This window comes from Phascolarctos cinereus, unplaced genomic scaffold (genome assembly GCF_003287225.1).
Source record: "Phascolarctos cinereus isolate Bilbo 61053 unplaced genomic scaffold, phaCin_HiC Scaffold_1;HRSCAF=81, whole genome shotgun sequence".
Lineage (NCBI taxonomy): Eukaryota > Metazoa > Chordata > Mammalia > Diprotodontia > Phascolarctidae > Phascolarctos > Phascolarctos cinereus.
This window is the reverse complement of record NW_027555514.1, coordinates 19558175-19573100: the sequence shown is the minus strand read 5'-3', so window position 1 is coordinate 19573100 and position 14926 is coordinate 19558175. Positions and strand designations below refer to the sequence as shown.

Genomic DNA, 14926 nt, shown 5'->3' with positions numbered 1-14926 from the left:
GCACTTGGAGACATTCATCCACGATGATTTTGTGCCCCAAGACTTCTCAGAAACCACATACCTGATGAGCATCTTCGGGGATCTTTCCCTTCCTTTGAGGCATGCCTGATAGGGGCGACGAACCTGACACATGCCCCAGAAGGAGATGGAACGAATTAGGTACGCATCTGGCTTGTCTTGGGGATCGGTCTCTCTTCAGTGTAGGTCCAGGGATGAATGACTTTCTAGATGGTTATCTTAGCCAATCAACTCTAATCAGGCCCTGCGGTGTGTTCAGGGCAGTGCTGCAGCCCTTTCCGATGGTCCAGATCCAATGTAATTGTTTGCACATTGTCAGAGCCAACAGCTGTGGGAAGTTTTTGCAAAGGCTGTAAGGATTCAAGGTCTTTGAGGCAGCTCTTTCGAATAAACAATACAAATGTTTTATTGCACGGGTCTACATGAGATTTGGAGAAGACGCTTTAAGCCCATCTGACTTTTTTCCTTCATTTTTGCTGAGGAGGATGGGGAGAGGGGGAGGGTAGTGATGGTAACTGAAGAACATAAAGGGAACATGTGTTTCTCTATTAGAAGCACAAAGCCCTTTTATCTTACTTGGAGCGGTATCTCTGGGCTGCTGCTTAAGGATTTGGATGGTACAAAAGTCCTGTGTTATTAAGTTGTGTTTAAATCTTTTCAGAAACTTGAGCCTTGAAGGCAGAAGTTCCTGAATGTTCCATACCCAACTTGGGGAGTGAAACTAGGGTCTTTTCTTTTAGGATTCCCAAGTGAGACAAAGTTCAATTGGAATTAGGGAAATCCTCTTTGTTGGGGTGGAGGAAAAAGGCTTGTCAACAAGTCAGTAAGCATTTACTAAACAACAATTTATTAAGCATCCATGATGTGCCAGGGCCTGTATTAAGCACCAAAGATACGACGAAAGGCAAAAAACCCCCACAAAAACAACAACAACAAAAAAAAAACAGCCCCTGCTCTTAGGAAGCTCACAGTCTAATTGGGGAGGTGACATGCAAACATCTATGTACAAGCCAGATGTACACAGGATTACATGGAGATCAGCACCAGAGGGAAGGCACAACCATGAAGGGGGATCAGGAAATGGTTCATGCAGAAGGTGGGATTTTAGCTGAGACTTGAAGAAAGTCAGGGAGAGAATTCCAGGAATATATTCAAAATCAAATTGAAAATTACCTTTTACAAAAATGGAGAAGGGTAGACATAAGGTTATACCTGCCTGGTTTTTTGGTTTTTGTTTTAGGGTGAGTATTTTTGGCTGCCTTTGGTTACTGATGTTTCTCCTTTTGCCCCTGGGTTTCCCCTCAAAGGCAGGACCCCTGAATGCTGCTCCATATTGAAGACACATTATGAGTGTCAGTCATCATCCAGTCCAAACCATAATTCACAAGCCCCAACCAATGTGATTCTTTTACCAGCCTACCAGAGGAGATATTAGCTGAAAGCAAAATATGTTTTCTGAAATAGCATAGTAATATTAATGACAAGAATCCTTGTCCCATATCCAGGGAGTATAACTGAATATTCATTGAAGGCAGAAAGACACATGAAAAGGATGTTCTCATTATTTTGTGGTGAGTACCATTTTGATTTAAGTAGAGGGTAAATACAAGGTTGGGATACCCAAAGGAGAATTTGAAAATGCCAGAAACATGGGATCTCAAGTGGGTACCAGCATTTATTTGCCTTAAATAAGATTTTACTTCCCATTCAAGTGATTGTCACAGAGGAAAGAGACATGACCACTCTGCCAAAGGACAAGAAATAAGCTTAAAAATAAACTCGAGTCTTTCAAAAAACTTGAGCATTATAATTTATATATATATTATATAATATGTAATGATATGTTTACTTTATAATATATAATTATATGTTTATGTTATGTTTATATTATATAATTATACAATATATTATAATATATAATTATATATAAATATAATTTAACTTATAATTTAACATTGAAATAAATCAATTAAGCTTGATTTTGTGCTTACTTGTTACCCTCATTTTCCAAATGCCTGTACCTTCAACTCACACACATCTGTATCCATGGATAACAGAAGCTGGATATCTCTCTACAGCTAATGTTCAATTTTTTGCACATTCTTCTGAAAAATGTCAAAAATTTCAGGGGAAAAGTCAGACCTTCTTCAATTTGTTTCAGACCCTCTTTGCTACTGGCCCAGTTGATCTGAAGAAGATTTTGGGGTTTAAGTGGATTGTAAGCTTGACATGAATCAATTCTCTTCTGTAGTAATCAAGAACACAAGTGTGATCTTAGGCTACTTTTAAGGGAATCACAGCATTTAGAAATAAGGAGGTGAGAGTAGTGTTGTACTCAGCTCCAGGCAGACCAATATGGTTGGAATTGAGGTACCATAGTTTAGGAAAGATGTTGAAAAATTGGGGAGTGTCCAAAGGAGGACACCAAGATGGTGAAGGGATTTGGTCGTGCCATTTGAACATTGATTAAAAGGAACTTGGGATGATTAGCTTGAGGAAGAGAAGCCTAGAGGAGACCAGGGATCCATCTTCATGCCTCTGAAGGGTTGACACCCAGAATGGGGATCAGGCTTGTTCTTCCTAGAGGGTAGAACTAGGAGCCCTGGGGAGAGCTTGCAAAGAGCCCAATTTCAGCTTTGTGGAAGGAAAAGCTTCTTGGCAATGAGAGCTGTCCAGCGTTTGGGTGGCCTCCCTCAGGAGGTGGTGATCTTCCTCATTGTATCCACTGAGATCGAAACTTTCTTGACGTGGGTGTTGTAGAAGGGATTCTTACTGAGAGTTGGATGTAGTCGATGGCTCTGAGGTTCATTGATTTTGCGTAACTCTATTGCTAATTTGCACACCTGGGTGAAAGTGAATGCTGCCTCTGAACTGTCGATGCCACATTTTGAACACTGAATTAGTCGATGTGTATACATGTGTGTATACATATGTACGCACATGCACATGCATATGTGTGTGCCAGAAGGTCTTTTCCCAGTTGCCCTAATGCCATCCCCTCTAAGGTTATCTTCCCTCTAGTCTCTGCTTATTTTTTATGTTCTGATTTGTCTGTAGTCTTTCCCATTAGAATGTAAGCATCTTGAGGGCAGGGACTCTTTTTGCTTTTCCTTTTTATCCTTAGCACAATGTCTACGCATAGTAGATGCCTGATAAAGGATTGGAGATTGATTGATTGACTGACTGATGCAGCAGTCAGGCACTTCCCCTTGGCTCGTCAAGCCAGTGGATTCCATCGAAGCCCCTCCATTTAACTCCCTGCCTCATATCTGGGTCTTGCCGCAGGTGCTGATCTACAGTGGACAGCTTGATATCATAGTGGCGGCGTCCCTCACCGAACGTTCCCTGATGGTCACAAACTGGAAAGGACTCCGTGATTACAAGAAGGTGGACAAAAAAGTTTGGAGGGTGCACAGCTCTGATGTGGAAGTGGCTGGTTACGTACGGCAAGTTGGAGATTTTCACCAGGTATAAAAATAACAGGTGGTGGGGAGGGGAAAAGACTCCCAGAACATCTTTTGTTGTTACATTCTTTCAGTTGTATCTGACTCTTCATGACCCCATTTGGGGTTTCCTTGGCGGAGACACTGGAGTGGTTGGCCATGTCCTTCTCCAGCTCATTCTCCTGAAGATGAGGAAACTGAGGCAAACAGGGTTGAGTGACTTGTCCAGGGATACACAGCTAGTAAATGTCTGAAGCCAGATTTGAACTCAGGTCTTCCTGACTCCAGGTGTGGCTCTCTATCAACTATGCCACCTAGCTTGCCACCTCCCCTCCACTATGCCCCAAATATCTAGCAGCTCTTCCAAAGCCGGAGGGTCATTTACTGAATAGAAGTTTCTAGGTTTCCCCTGCTGCAGACACGATCTTAACAATGAGGCAGAATGTGGGAAGGAGGCATTTGAAATTCTCTGCTTCACTAGTGCCCTCCTGATGTCTGATTGCAGAGTTAAGGTGACCCTGGAATCTTGAAGGCTATCACATTAAAGTACAGGGGCTGGCAGTTCTTGCTGAACTGGAAAGACTCCAAAGCATGAACTTCTGGGTGGGTGGTGTGATTTTATTCAAAGAGCAGGCTAGCCAAGTTTGGAAAGCCTCATCCCTGAGATGGCCAGACAGAGGGATGGATATTTTGGCTTCTGAAAACCCTTCTGCTGAGTTCTAGGAGAGCTGCCATTTTCGTTGGTGGAAGGAGTACCCGTGTTGATTAAATTATAGATCCTTAAGGTATTGAGGTACGTTTAGCCAAGAGTACTGATTTTTTTTTAAATGAAGACATTCCCTTGGTTACATGAATGTAATCAAATATTTATGTGCTATAAAATCCAATGATTACAATGAATACGGGGAAGCATATATGAACTGATGCCATGGGAAGTAAACAGAGCCAAGAAAACAATGTATGCGATAATTACAATGATGTAGATGGAAAGAGCAGTAATCACAAAACTATCCCAAATGTGGTGAAATCACAAAGCACAGGCTTGGCCCCTGAGAAGTGAGAAGAGATGTGAGAAGCCTCCTCCCCACGTTCCTTGGAGAGGTGAGGATGGGAGGAGTCGATAGATATGGAATGAGGCATACAATGTCAGGATTGTTTTTTTTTTTTGAGGGGGGAATGTGTTGATTGGCTTTGCCAAATTTTTTTTTCTCTTTTTCATTGAAAAAAAAATTCTTTGTTGTAAGGGATGACTTTGAGGGAGGGGGTCAAGGGAGAAAGATAGGGAAATTTAAGCAATGTAAAAACAAAAGGACATTAAAATTGATTTTTAAAAAAATGAAAAAGTCTCTTGGATAGGCTAGAAATTTTTTTTTAATGTTGTTGATACTGGGTTTTTCTATCACCTTGATTTCCCAATATATCCCTCCCCCTCCTCCTCCCAGAGAGCCATTCCTTATAACAAATTATAAAAAAGAAAAAAGCAGTTCATTGTCAACTATGTTCAACAGTGTATACAGTGTTCCACACTCATGGTTCCCAAGCAGAGAGGGACATTTTATCATATCTGTTTTTGGGGGCCAACATTGGTCATTATAATTTTATTACAATGGCTTGGTCACTATAATATTCAGTTTTGATTTTTTTTTTTAACCTTCACATTCAGGTCCTCTTTTTGTCGACTTCATTTTGCATCAGTCCACAGAAATCTTCCCCCATACTTTTCCACATTTTTCCTATTGACCATTTCTTATACCTCTGTCAAAGTCCATCACCTTTGTGAGCCACTGGTGATTTGGGTGCCTAATCTTTGACCTAACTCGTTTGTGACAGGCCTGCTTTTTTGAAGCTTCAGAACATGACTTGTGTTGCAAAAATTTTGTACCAGGTAGCAGTCAGCGAAGACCCATTCATGGAGCAGCCACTAGGTATGAGGCCAGAAATTAGCAAAAGAAGGTTAGCCACATCAGAGAGCTAAGCTTGAAATCAGGAAGACCAGGGTTCAAATCTTTCCTCTGTGTCATACTAGCTACATGACCTTGGCCAAGTCATCTCACTTCTCCAGGCATTAATTTCCTTATCTGTTATATAAGGAGGCTTTAGAGGTTCCCTTCAGCTGTCAATCTATGGTATAAGTTGGGAAACGTGAATGTATTTGGTGGTACACGGCTAGCTGTATCCATGTGTTGTTTGAGCCTATACACATATAGGCTGAGACAGTACATTGTACTTATTAGGTGCTTAATACATGTTTTTGACCTGACCGTATTTAACCTTATCTCCAGATCCTATTTTGAGATGGAGAAGGACCCTGTTGAGCTCAGGAAGGGCAAGTGTTAAATCCATCAGGACACTCAGAAGGTCCTCCAAATCATGGCATGCCTCTGTCCACGATTCTCAATGAGCTCTTAAGACACAGTATATCCAATAAATATTTATTAGGGGCAAGAACAATATTAGTTTGGGGGAGGGGTATAAAGGCAAAAAAAAAAACCCATAGTCCCCTACCCTCAGGGAGCTTCCTAAGCTATACTAGCAGAAATAAGATAAACAGGTAGACGACTATAGCTGCAAGTTGCAATCCTGTGCGCACAGAGGTGTGTGAGAGAGTAAGGAGGAAAAGATCGTTAATGAGTAAGGGGAGTCAAGGAAGAAAGTTTTCATAGAGGAGGCAGCCTCCACACTGCACTTTAGAGGAAGGAGATGGCAATAGGAGGTGGGGAGGCACATAACACTGACACAGTTAAGAAAATGCAGAGAATATACTGACTGATTTAGAGACGGAGAGAGGACTGGCAACTGGGAGGGATCAGGAAAGGCCTCACGTAGGAGGTGGCCCTGGAGGCCGGCGGAAATCCGTTCCGGACGCGGCAGGCCCGCAGCTGCCGCCGCCACCTGTTATCAGCAGCCTTGCCCCGGTGTCGACGGAGATCTCAGCTGTGTGGCATTTGCTGGGGCGGGCGCCTGGCTTTTTGTCTGAACCCACCTGGCAGGCCAGACTGCCTCTCCCGAGAGATATCACGCCCCAGAGGTGGAAAAGGCAACTTGGCTTCCAGATATGGTGTCCAATATCTGCTGAGGCCCCTTGATCCTCCTTGAGAAGGCAGAACCCATCTGGGGACGAAGCAGCGCTTTTCTGTCTGCCGAAAGGGGTGACAAAAGGAGGGAGAGCCACATGTGTTAATGCTGGGGAGGATTTCACCTGACAGTAAGGGATCTGCATTTTATATAGGTGATTTTCAAATGTTGGCCGAGATCCTTCTCCCTTACTGCTCCAATATTGCGAGTGGTGGGGGCTGGAGACGAGGGGAGCACAGGAAAAAAACATGCAGTAACAAAGGCATTCTCTGTGAAGCTCGGTTCTTGGAACACGGCACAAATGTCAAGCGTCTAATAATGAAAAAAACAAACCTCGACCGGAGACCTGCCTTTCAGCATTTGTTGCATAAAACAGAAGCGTGTGTCTCTGTTTGCCAAGAAAGAAAGCTTGCTTACTGCCAAGCACCACAGGTCTTCATTTTATGACTGAAACCAAAGTCGACCTGTCTCTGGGTGGGGGCCCACATTGTCCTCTAACAAGGATGACAGCCTCCCACTTTCAGGGAGGCCCCAGCAGGCTTCTTGGGAAACTGATTCCCATTACATTCATAACCAGAAAATGACCATGGACTTGCCTACGGGTCCAGCCTGGCTCTTAGAAATCAGACAAAGGGAATGCTGGGGAAGTCTCAGTTGCCCCTCCCCCTTTATAGTTTCTGTACTGGGGTTTCGAGATCCCAGAATCATAGATGCCAGGACTGGAAGAAGCTTTAGAGGCTGTACTCAGACAAGTTATCTCCTTTCCATCCTGACTGACAATTGTTTCCCTGGACTTCACGAGGACCTCACTACCTCATTCCCCTTTGGGGTGACTCTCATTGCCAGAGAAATTTTCCTTCTACCCAGTCAGCAACTTTCTTTGCCTGTGAGTTTTTTGTGTTTGTCTCTTGTAAAGCTTGGCAGTTAACTAGCTGTGTGACCTTAAGCAAGTTACCTTCTGTCTCTTGGTCTCGATTTCCTCTTCTTTTGGATGAGCTGAATGAACATAATGATTGCTGTGCTCCTGCTATAAAACTCCACAATTCTGCAGTTTCATACTTTAGGGGTCCATGATTGCACTGGTGTCCCCCCCCCACAACAGATAGCACAGCCCCAGTCTCGAGGGTGGTCATAGCGCAAAAATGCATCTTCCTGCAGCCAACCTGATAATAAATTTCTCTGAACCTTGCTAGCCTGGTCTTTGGAAAACAGACATGTGGTCTGTTATCCGGAAAACAAATAGAGTGCCTTCCTGCAGACATTTAAATCAGGTAGAACCTGCTGAGATGTTTGTTCAGAATGGAAGCTCTTTGCAGGGAGGGATTCATATGTGTGTGTTCATATTCCCAGCCCCTTTGACACAGTTGGTGCCTAATAAATTCTTATCATTTGTTTGATTGCCTGATTGATGGAGGGGAAAGAACAGTAGCTCAGGAGTCAGATCTGATTTCAAATCCCAGCCCTAGCACTTACAGCAGATCATTGCCCCCCTCCTCAGTTTCTTCAGCTCTCTGCCCATGTGGACGTCAAAGACCTGAGGTCACCTCCTCACAATGATGTCCACAGTGGGACACGTTGACATCAGATGAGCCCATGATCAAGACCTAGAGGCCAGTCCCAACAGCCCCACGGCATTTTTAGCCATGTAGCCCAGGACAATTCACTTCACCTCTCCATTTTCCCCCATTGAAAAATGGGGAAGAATAGGACTTGGTCATCTTGAGGATCAGGTGAAATGATCTATCTGGAAGCAGCAGAAGCCCCCTGAGGGCAGGGATTGTTTCATTTTCATCTTCCTGTCTTCAGAGCCTTGCGCAGTCCCTTGATAAATGCGTGTTGTTGTGAATGGGCCATTCCCCAAGTCTGGAAGGTGCCCCCTTTCTTACCGCTGCCTCATGGCGTCTTGGTGGTCCTTAAAGGTGCAGCCCAAGCATCTCCTTCTGCATGAAGCTCTTCCTGATACCCCAACTGCAAGGGCCCTTTCTCTCCAACCAGCTTGCATTTAACCACTTTGTATTTCATTGCACTTACTTTCTATGTCTTCTCTATGTATTTATAGAGGTCCTGGTTGCCTTTCCTGTGAGAAGGTAATCTCCTTGTCGGTGGGCCTTGTTTCTCTGCCTTTGTAGCTATTGAACTCAATACTGAAAATACAAAGTCATTGTGGTTCTCAATAAATGCTTGTTGCAAATGTGAAGCAACAGTAGCGGGTGCTTGATAAATGCTTATCGATTGATTGATACAGGGGAAAGAATGCTGGCTCTAAAGTCCAGGTCTCTGAGTTCCAATCCTGCCTAAAGCGCTTCACCTCCCAGGCAGCCTCAAGGCTTTTCTGTTGGCTGGTTGTTTTCTTTCATATTCAAAAAGGCCCCAAGTGACATCACAGCATCAAGGTCAAGGTACCATGTGTCTGACTGTGGCTGATCAGGCCAATGTGAGCTTGGAAGGCTCTGCCGCTGGTCAGGCACAGATAGTCCCTATGGACGTTTGGAGTGGAAATGTCTCTAAATTTGCACGTCTCACATTTCTTTTGAGCAACTGCCATTCTGCTTTGCTCATAGAGCGCAGCTCCTTCTTTGATTCCATGCCGAACAGTCCTGGGCCAGTGTCTCCCATGTCTCACAACTGATTCCAAAGTTCTTCAAAGAGACCTTGAGAGTGTCCTTGTATCGCTTCTTCTGACCTCCATGTGTGTGAGTTTTGAGTGAAATAGTCTTTTACGCAAATGTGCATTTGGCATTTGGGCAACATGGCCAGTCCATCGGAATTGTGCTCTCTGCAGCAGATTTAATGCTTGGCACTTTAGTTCAAGAAAGAACCTCTGTCTGGCACTTTATCTTGCCAGGTGATTTTCAGAATCTTCCTAAGACAATTCACATGGAAGCGATTCAGTTTCCTGGCCTGGCGCTGGCATACTGTCCAGGTTTCACAGGCGTGCAACAATGAGGTCAACACGTGGTCACCTGTAATAGAAAGGGGTTGACTAGATGGTCTCTGAGGGCCATTCGGGCTAAGGCTGTGATTCCATGTCTGTTGGATGGTATTAACATAAATAGAAGTTATTCTCATTTCACTTTCCTTGGCCTAATTCTGTTTGTTGATGATCAGAATATTTACCCTAAAGCTCTGCCTGAGCTAGGGCTTGTGAAGAAAGCTAGGACAATGAAAAGGGACTTTTTTAGTTGTATTGGAGAAAAGAAAAGAATTCAAGAAAGTGTTTGGCCCCAGTACTTGGGGTAGTGGGCAGAATGATCCTTTTTTAAACTGGAGCTGTGATTTCATTCACATAGACAACTCCTTCTCCCAGTGCAGGTCAATCATTACCTGTTTCAAAACTTATGGTCTTTGAGAGTTGCCTGGGCACTGAGCAGTTAAGCCACTTACTCAGGGTCCCACAGCCATTATGGGCCAGAGGTGGCATTGGACTCTCATCTTCCTGATTCCAAGGCTGACTTTCTTTCTGCTCTGCCAGATTGCCTCTCCCACGGGGCAACCAAATCAGGGACAACAGAAAGAAGCCAGCATTACACAACTCCAATTTTGCTTCTGTTTTCTCTTCACCAATGGGAATGATCTTTGGACTGGAAGGGATGGAAAGAATGTCTAAGAGGGAGCTGAATCCCACGATAACAAGTTTATACTCAGAAAAGCATCTAAATAAATGCCTTTGATGTGTATGAGTCATCAAATCCAGACAAGCTACAGTCCAGTCTATTAAGCCGTCCTCCAGGGTTTCATTGGGGCCCAAAGGCCATGCCAGGCAAGCGTAAACTTCAGTAACGTGGAGGAGGCCCATTGAGAATGAGCCCCACAGAAGCAGTGCTGCTGCCTGAGGTCCAACCAAACTCAACGTGGACTTGGCCCCTAAGGGATGAATCATTTGGCCGTGGCCATCTGTGAAACAAGGAGAAAAACAATGTGCCCTCCTTCCGTTTCTGCAGAGGTGGTGGCAGAACTTCTGAAAACAGAGCAGAGGGGTGATTTGTAATTCACCTGTACACACTGAACTTAGCCACTGGCATTGTAACTGAGAGAGCCTTGTCCAGTGACCAGCCGGTCCACAAAGGGGACAATCCAAAGTGGACTGTTTGTCTTTCTCATTTTGTTTTGTTTTTCCCCAATAATTAAGTGCCCCCCCTTGATAATTCTTTCTTTCAAGCCAGAAATACCTCATGAAGATTTTTATGGACTTCTTCTAAAGGAATAGCCTGTCTGTGTGGCTTCAGAAATCCTGGTTGCCGAGTCTTGATTAAAATAAAGCAGCTGACAAAGACAATGACTTTCCTATTTGTCTAACAGTGAGGAGAAGGGAAGAAAAGGTTTGAGTATTATTTTCTTATTAAGGAGGAAAGAGGCTGCTAAACAGATTTCAGACAGTGACTGCCAAGGGCAGCTAAGCCCCTGGAATATGGTTTGGGCTTTGTTGGAGAAATTGCTCAGCTGCATCTCAGAATGAACCCCAGCCTCCTGCTAAGAGGTGGGCCTCAGGTCTAGAGCTTTTCATCCAAGGCTCCAGGTGTTGGGAAATGTGATTCACTTCAATGCAGCATTTATTAAAAACCTGCTATGGGGAATACAAAACAAGAGAGCAATTCTTGCCCTTAAGGAGATTACTGTCTACTAGGTGTACCAATTAGGAAATACAAAGTAATTTCTTGTTTGTTTTTTGTTTTTTTGCAAGGCAATGGGTATTAAGTGACTTGCCTAGGGTCACACAGCTAGTATCCTTTGTCTGAGGCCAGATTTAAACTCAGATCCTCCTGACTCCAGGGCCAGCGCTCTATCCTCTGCGCCATCTAGCTGCCCAAATTTATTTTTCTTGTTTGTTTGTTTTTGTTTTTGTTTTCGTTTTTTTGCAAGGCAATTAGGGCTAAGTGACTTGCCTAGGATCACACAGCTGCAAAGTAATTTCAAGCAGAGAAAGTGCTAACTCTTATGGGGATTAGAAAGAGCTTCCTGTAGGAGGTGACACCTAAGCTATGCTTTGAAAGAAGATAGGTCAAGAACTCCTGTTGCCTTGTAGAAGACCATCTAGGGGAGGAGAGGTCTAGACCCTTTTGGTCAAACTGTCTTGCTCAGTGGGTCATTCGTGAGAATATCAACAGAGCCCTTTTTGGTCACCCTAATACTATGATGTAAATCATCTAGAGGTTTACAACAGGAACTGGTGACTTGAGATCGCATGGGGAACTATTCCTTCCTGTCATTGAGAGCTGGGACAGCTTTGACCAGTTGATGGTTGATATCCATTACTCGATCTGTATCTATCCAGTTAAAGTCAGCAATGATTTTTCAAGTGCCCACTACATGTGCTAGGCACCGATGGGACAGAAACAAAGGCAAAAATGAAACAGACCTTGCCCTCAAGGAGCATATATTCTAATGGGGTCAACAATGCCGATAACAGAAGGCCAAAATGGAAAATAACCAAAAAGGAGTGGTCTCTCTATTTCCCCTTCAAACCAAGATGAGTTTTGTCCCAGTGTAAACATTGACTCAAACTGTGATACTCCACATTGGCTTAGCCATTCAGCAGGCATTTATGAAGTCCCTACCTTGTGGTTAGGCACAGTGCTGGGTCCTAGGCTTGAAAAGACAAAGATGAAAGAGCCCCTGCCCTCAGCAAGCTTGAATTCTATCGGGGGAGACCACGCGTACACATACAAGTAGTATGTACAAAGTAAATTAGGGAACAACTAGATTTTTTCAATTCAATAGACATTTATTTTGCCCTTACTGTATGCATGGCAGTGTTTAATATTAGATCTACCAAGGTAAGAAAGAAGCTTAGTTTCTAAGGGTGAGCAAGGAGATAGCACGTGCACAGTCATTAATTAAACAGAAAGTCATTTGAGGAGGGGAGAACTCTTGCACGTCAGGGAGGGTAAGGAAGAGGTGGAAGCACTTGGAGGTGAGGAAGGCTTGCATTCCAGGCTCCCTGGACTTCAGACACTGGCGTTCAGCCAGTACAAAGGCACAGCGATGAAATCTGGGTGAAGACGGTAACCTTGTCTGGCCAAAAAGGAGAGTGACATGGAACAAGCTGGAAAGGGAGGCTGGAGGGAGGTTGGAGGTGGAAGGCCTTTAAATCCAGACAGAGGACTTGCTATTTTATCCCCAAGGTAATAATCAGTAAGCTTTCATTTGGATGCCTAAGACATCCTTGGAGTCTAGACCTCTGGCTTTCCTGTGGGTTTGTCAGCTGTTTGAATGAACTGTTACATACCAGCAGTCTGTTAGTAAGAGTTTTGCCTCTTGTAGAAAAGTGTATGGTCTTGGCTGTCTGAAATCCTCTTCTAGAACCTTCACCCTAATTCCCCATATCCCAGTCCCCATTGGCAGTATGCGTGTTACAGGCTTACAAAGCAGCCTTTGTCCTCCCAGAGCACTGGATATCCCAGGATATCACATTGCAGCTGCAGGGGGACCTCAGCAGACATTTAGATCCACCTGAGACAGAACAAAGAATCCCCTTCAGAACCTTCCCAAGGAAGTGGTTATCCCACCTTTGCCTGAAGGCCACCAGCAAGGCAAATGTGAGCTACCAAGAGCTTTGCAGAGCCAATGGGATGCTGAGTGGGGAGTTCAAGGACCTGGGTTCAAATTCCGGTTCTGTTGTGTCATCTTAGATGCCCTCAAGCAAGTCCCATAACCTCTCTAGGCCTCGGTTTCCTCATCTGTAAAATGAACAGATTGGACCAGAAGGTCTGTGAGATCCCTTCCATCTCTAAATCTGGGCTTCTTTAATATATTCAAAGTGTTGTTGTAAAGGCCAAGTGAGATAATGTATGGTGCTTTGTAAACCTTAAAGTGCTATGAAAATATTAGCTATTATTATTACTGTCTTGACTTTTCCACCAAAAGAAAGGGAACAAGCATTTATGAAGTGCCTACTGTGTGACAGCCACTGTGTTAAGCACTTTACAAATACTGTCTCATTTGATTCTCACAACAACCCTGGGAGGTAGGTGCCATTATCATCCCTGTTTTACAATTAAGGAAACTGAGACAAACTGAGGATGAGTGACTTGGTGAGGGTCACACAACTAGAAAGTGTCTAACGTCAGATTTGAACACAAGTATTCCTGACTTCAAGCCCAGTGTTCTATCCATAGTACCACTTAGTTGCCTCTACCTAAGGAGCTGACTGCTTTAAAAGATATTGTGGTCTTGGTGTAGAGTATTGACAGAAATGATTGGTTTCCTCCTCTTTTCCATCCCCCTTTTCATACAGGAATGGTTGGTTTCCTCCTCTTTTCCATCCCCCTTTTCATACAGGAATGGTTGGTTTCCTCCTCTTTCCCATCCCCTTTTCATTATAGATACAGTGCCAGTTAGTTCTTTGTTCTTGAGGAAGACCAATAATATGACAGGTGATGTCTTGGCCAGTACTTGACTTGGATTTAAGTGAGGCAGAGCTGCGCAAAGTCATCAGCCTCACTCTCTCTTCCAGAGCCATCAGAGTCCAATGGCAGCAGAAAAGTCAAGATGGTAGTGATGGCCTATTCAAATTCATGTCTGATGACTCCAAGTTCATCACTGTTTCAAGTGGATCAAGTTACTTCCTTCCCTATCTCTGTAGTTAATCTGGAATTTGAGAGATAATGTTTCTTTAAAAGCTTAGGTGATAAAATGTGATAAATATTATTTATTGGACAAGTCTGAAGCTGGCTCCTTGGTATCCAGTTACCATTTGAGTGTGGCTCAAAAACATTCCCAGGAAGAGGTTGGGGTGGGGGGGAAGGAGTTTCACATGTCCTTAAGTTATAAGAACAGTAAAGAAAAGTGGCTGATTGGAATAATTACCCTTTTAAAAAAAAAACATGGCAGACACAATGATAAAAAACTATCTGAAACACGTCTTCCCAGAGTAAGTAAAGTATGAAGTATTTGTTGGGTTTATCAATATTGGGAGGAGAGGGGAGGAAGGACTGAGTTGGAATTTGGATCTTGGGCTGTGAAAACTGAAAAACAAACTAATGACAACAACAACAAAATATACTCCACCAAAATATTTGGCTGCTTTCTAGTCAACCTTTGTCCAGAATGCAGATGTAAATGTTAGTTTGTGTTCCTAATGTTTTGTATTTTTCCTTCGGTAACTGGGCTTCAATAACTGGTTTAGAGTGTCTCTGGTACTTTCCAGCCAGCACTCAGAGGGTTCTAGATATCTGGATCCCCACTCCTCTTCTTGCTTCTGCATCACCTCCCTTTTTCTTTTCTCCAACCACTCCCTCATGTTTCCTCCCCCTTTATAAATCCACAGATCTTTCTATTCTTGAGGATATCAATATTTCATTTTTGTCCTTGTTTCTCTAGTACCTAACACAGGCCAGGTATACAGTAGGTGCTTAATACATGCTTGCTGTTTGATTCTTCTTTAAAGAGGA

General features: G+C 43.6%; 1 protein-coding gene across 2 annotated transcripts in view; it reads left to right on the top strand.

Moving 5' to 3' along the window:
- The window catches only part of CPVL (carboxypeptidase vitellogenic like), a 131332-nt gene that overhangs the window by 103383 nt on the left and 13023 nt on the right, over positions 1-14926 (top strand). The window contains exon 12 of one of the 2 annotated variants that reach the window (XM_020993264.2): positions 3304-3486. The exons of the other annotated variant lie outside the window; for it this stretch is intronic. Within the exon in view, the coding sequence (XP_020848923.1) occupies positions 3304-3486 (183 nt within the window). The remainder of the gene's footprint in view (positions 1-3303; positions 3487-14926) is intronic. 2 annotated transcript variants of the gene reach the window in all.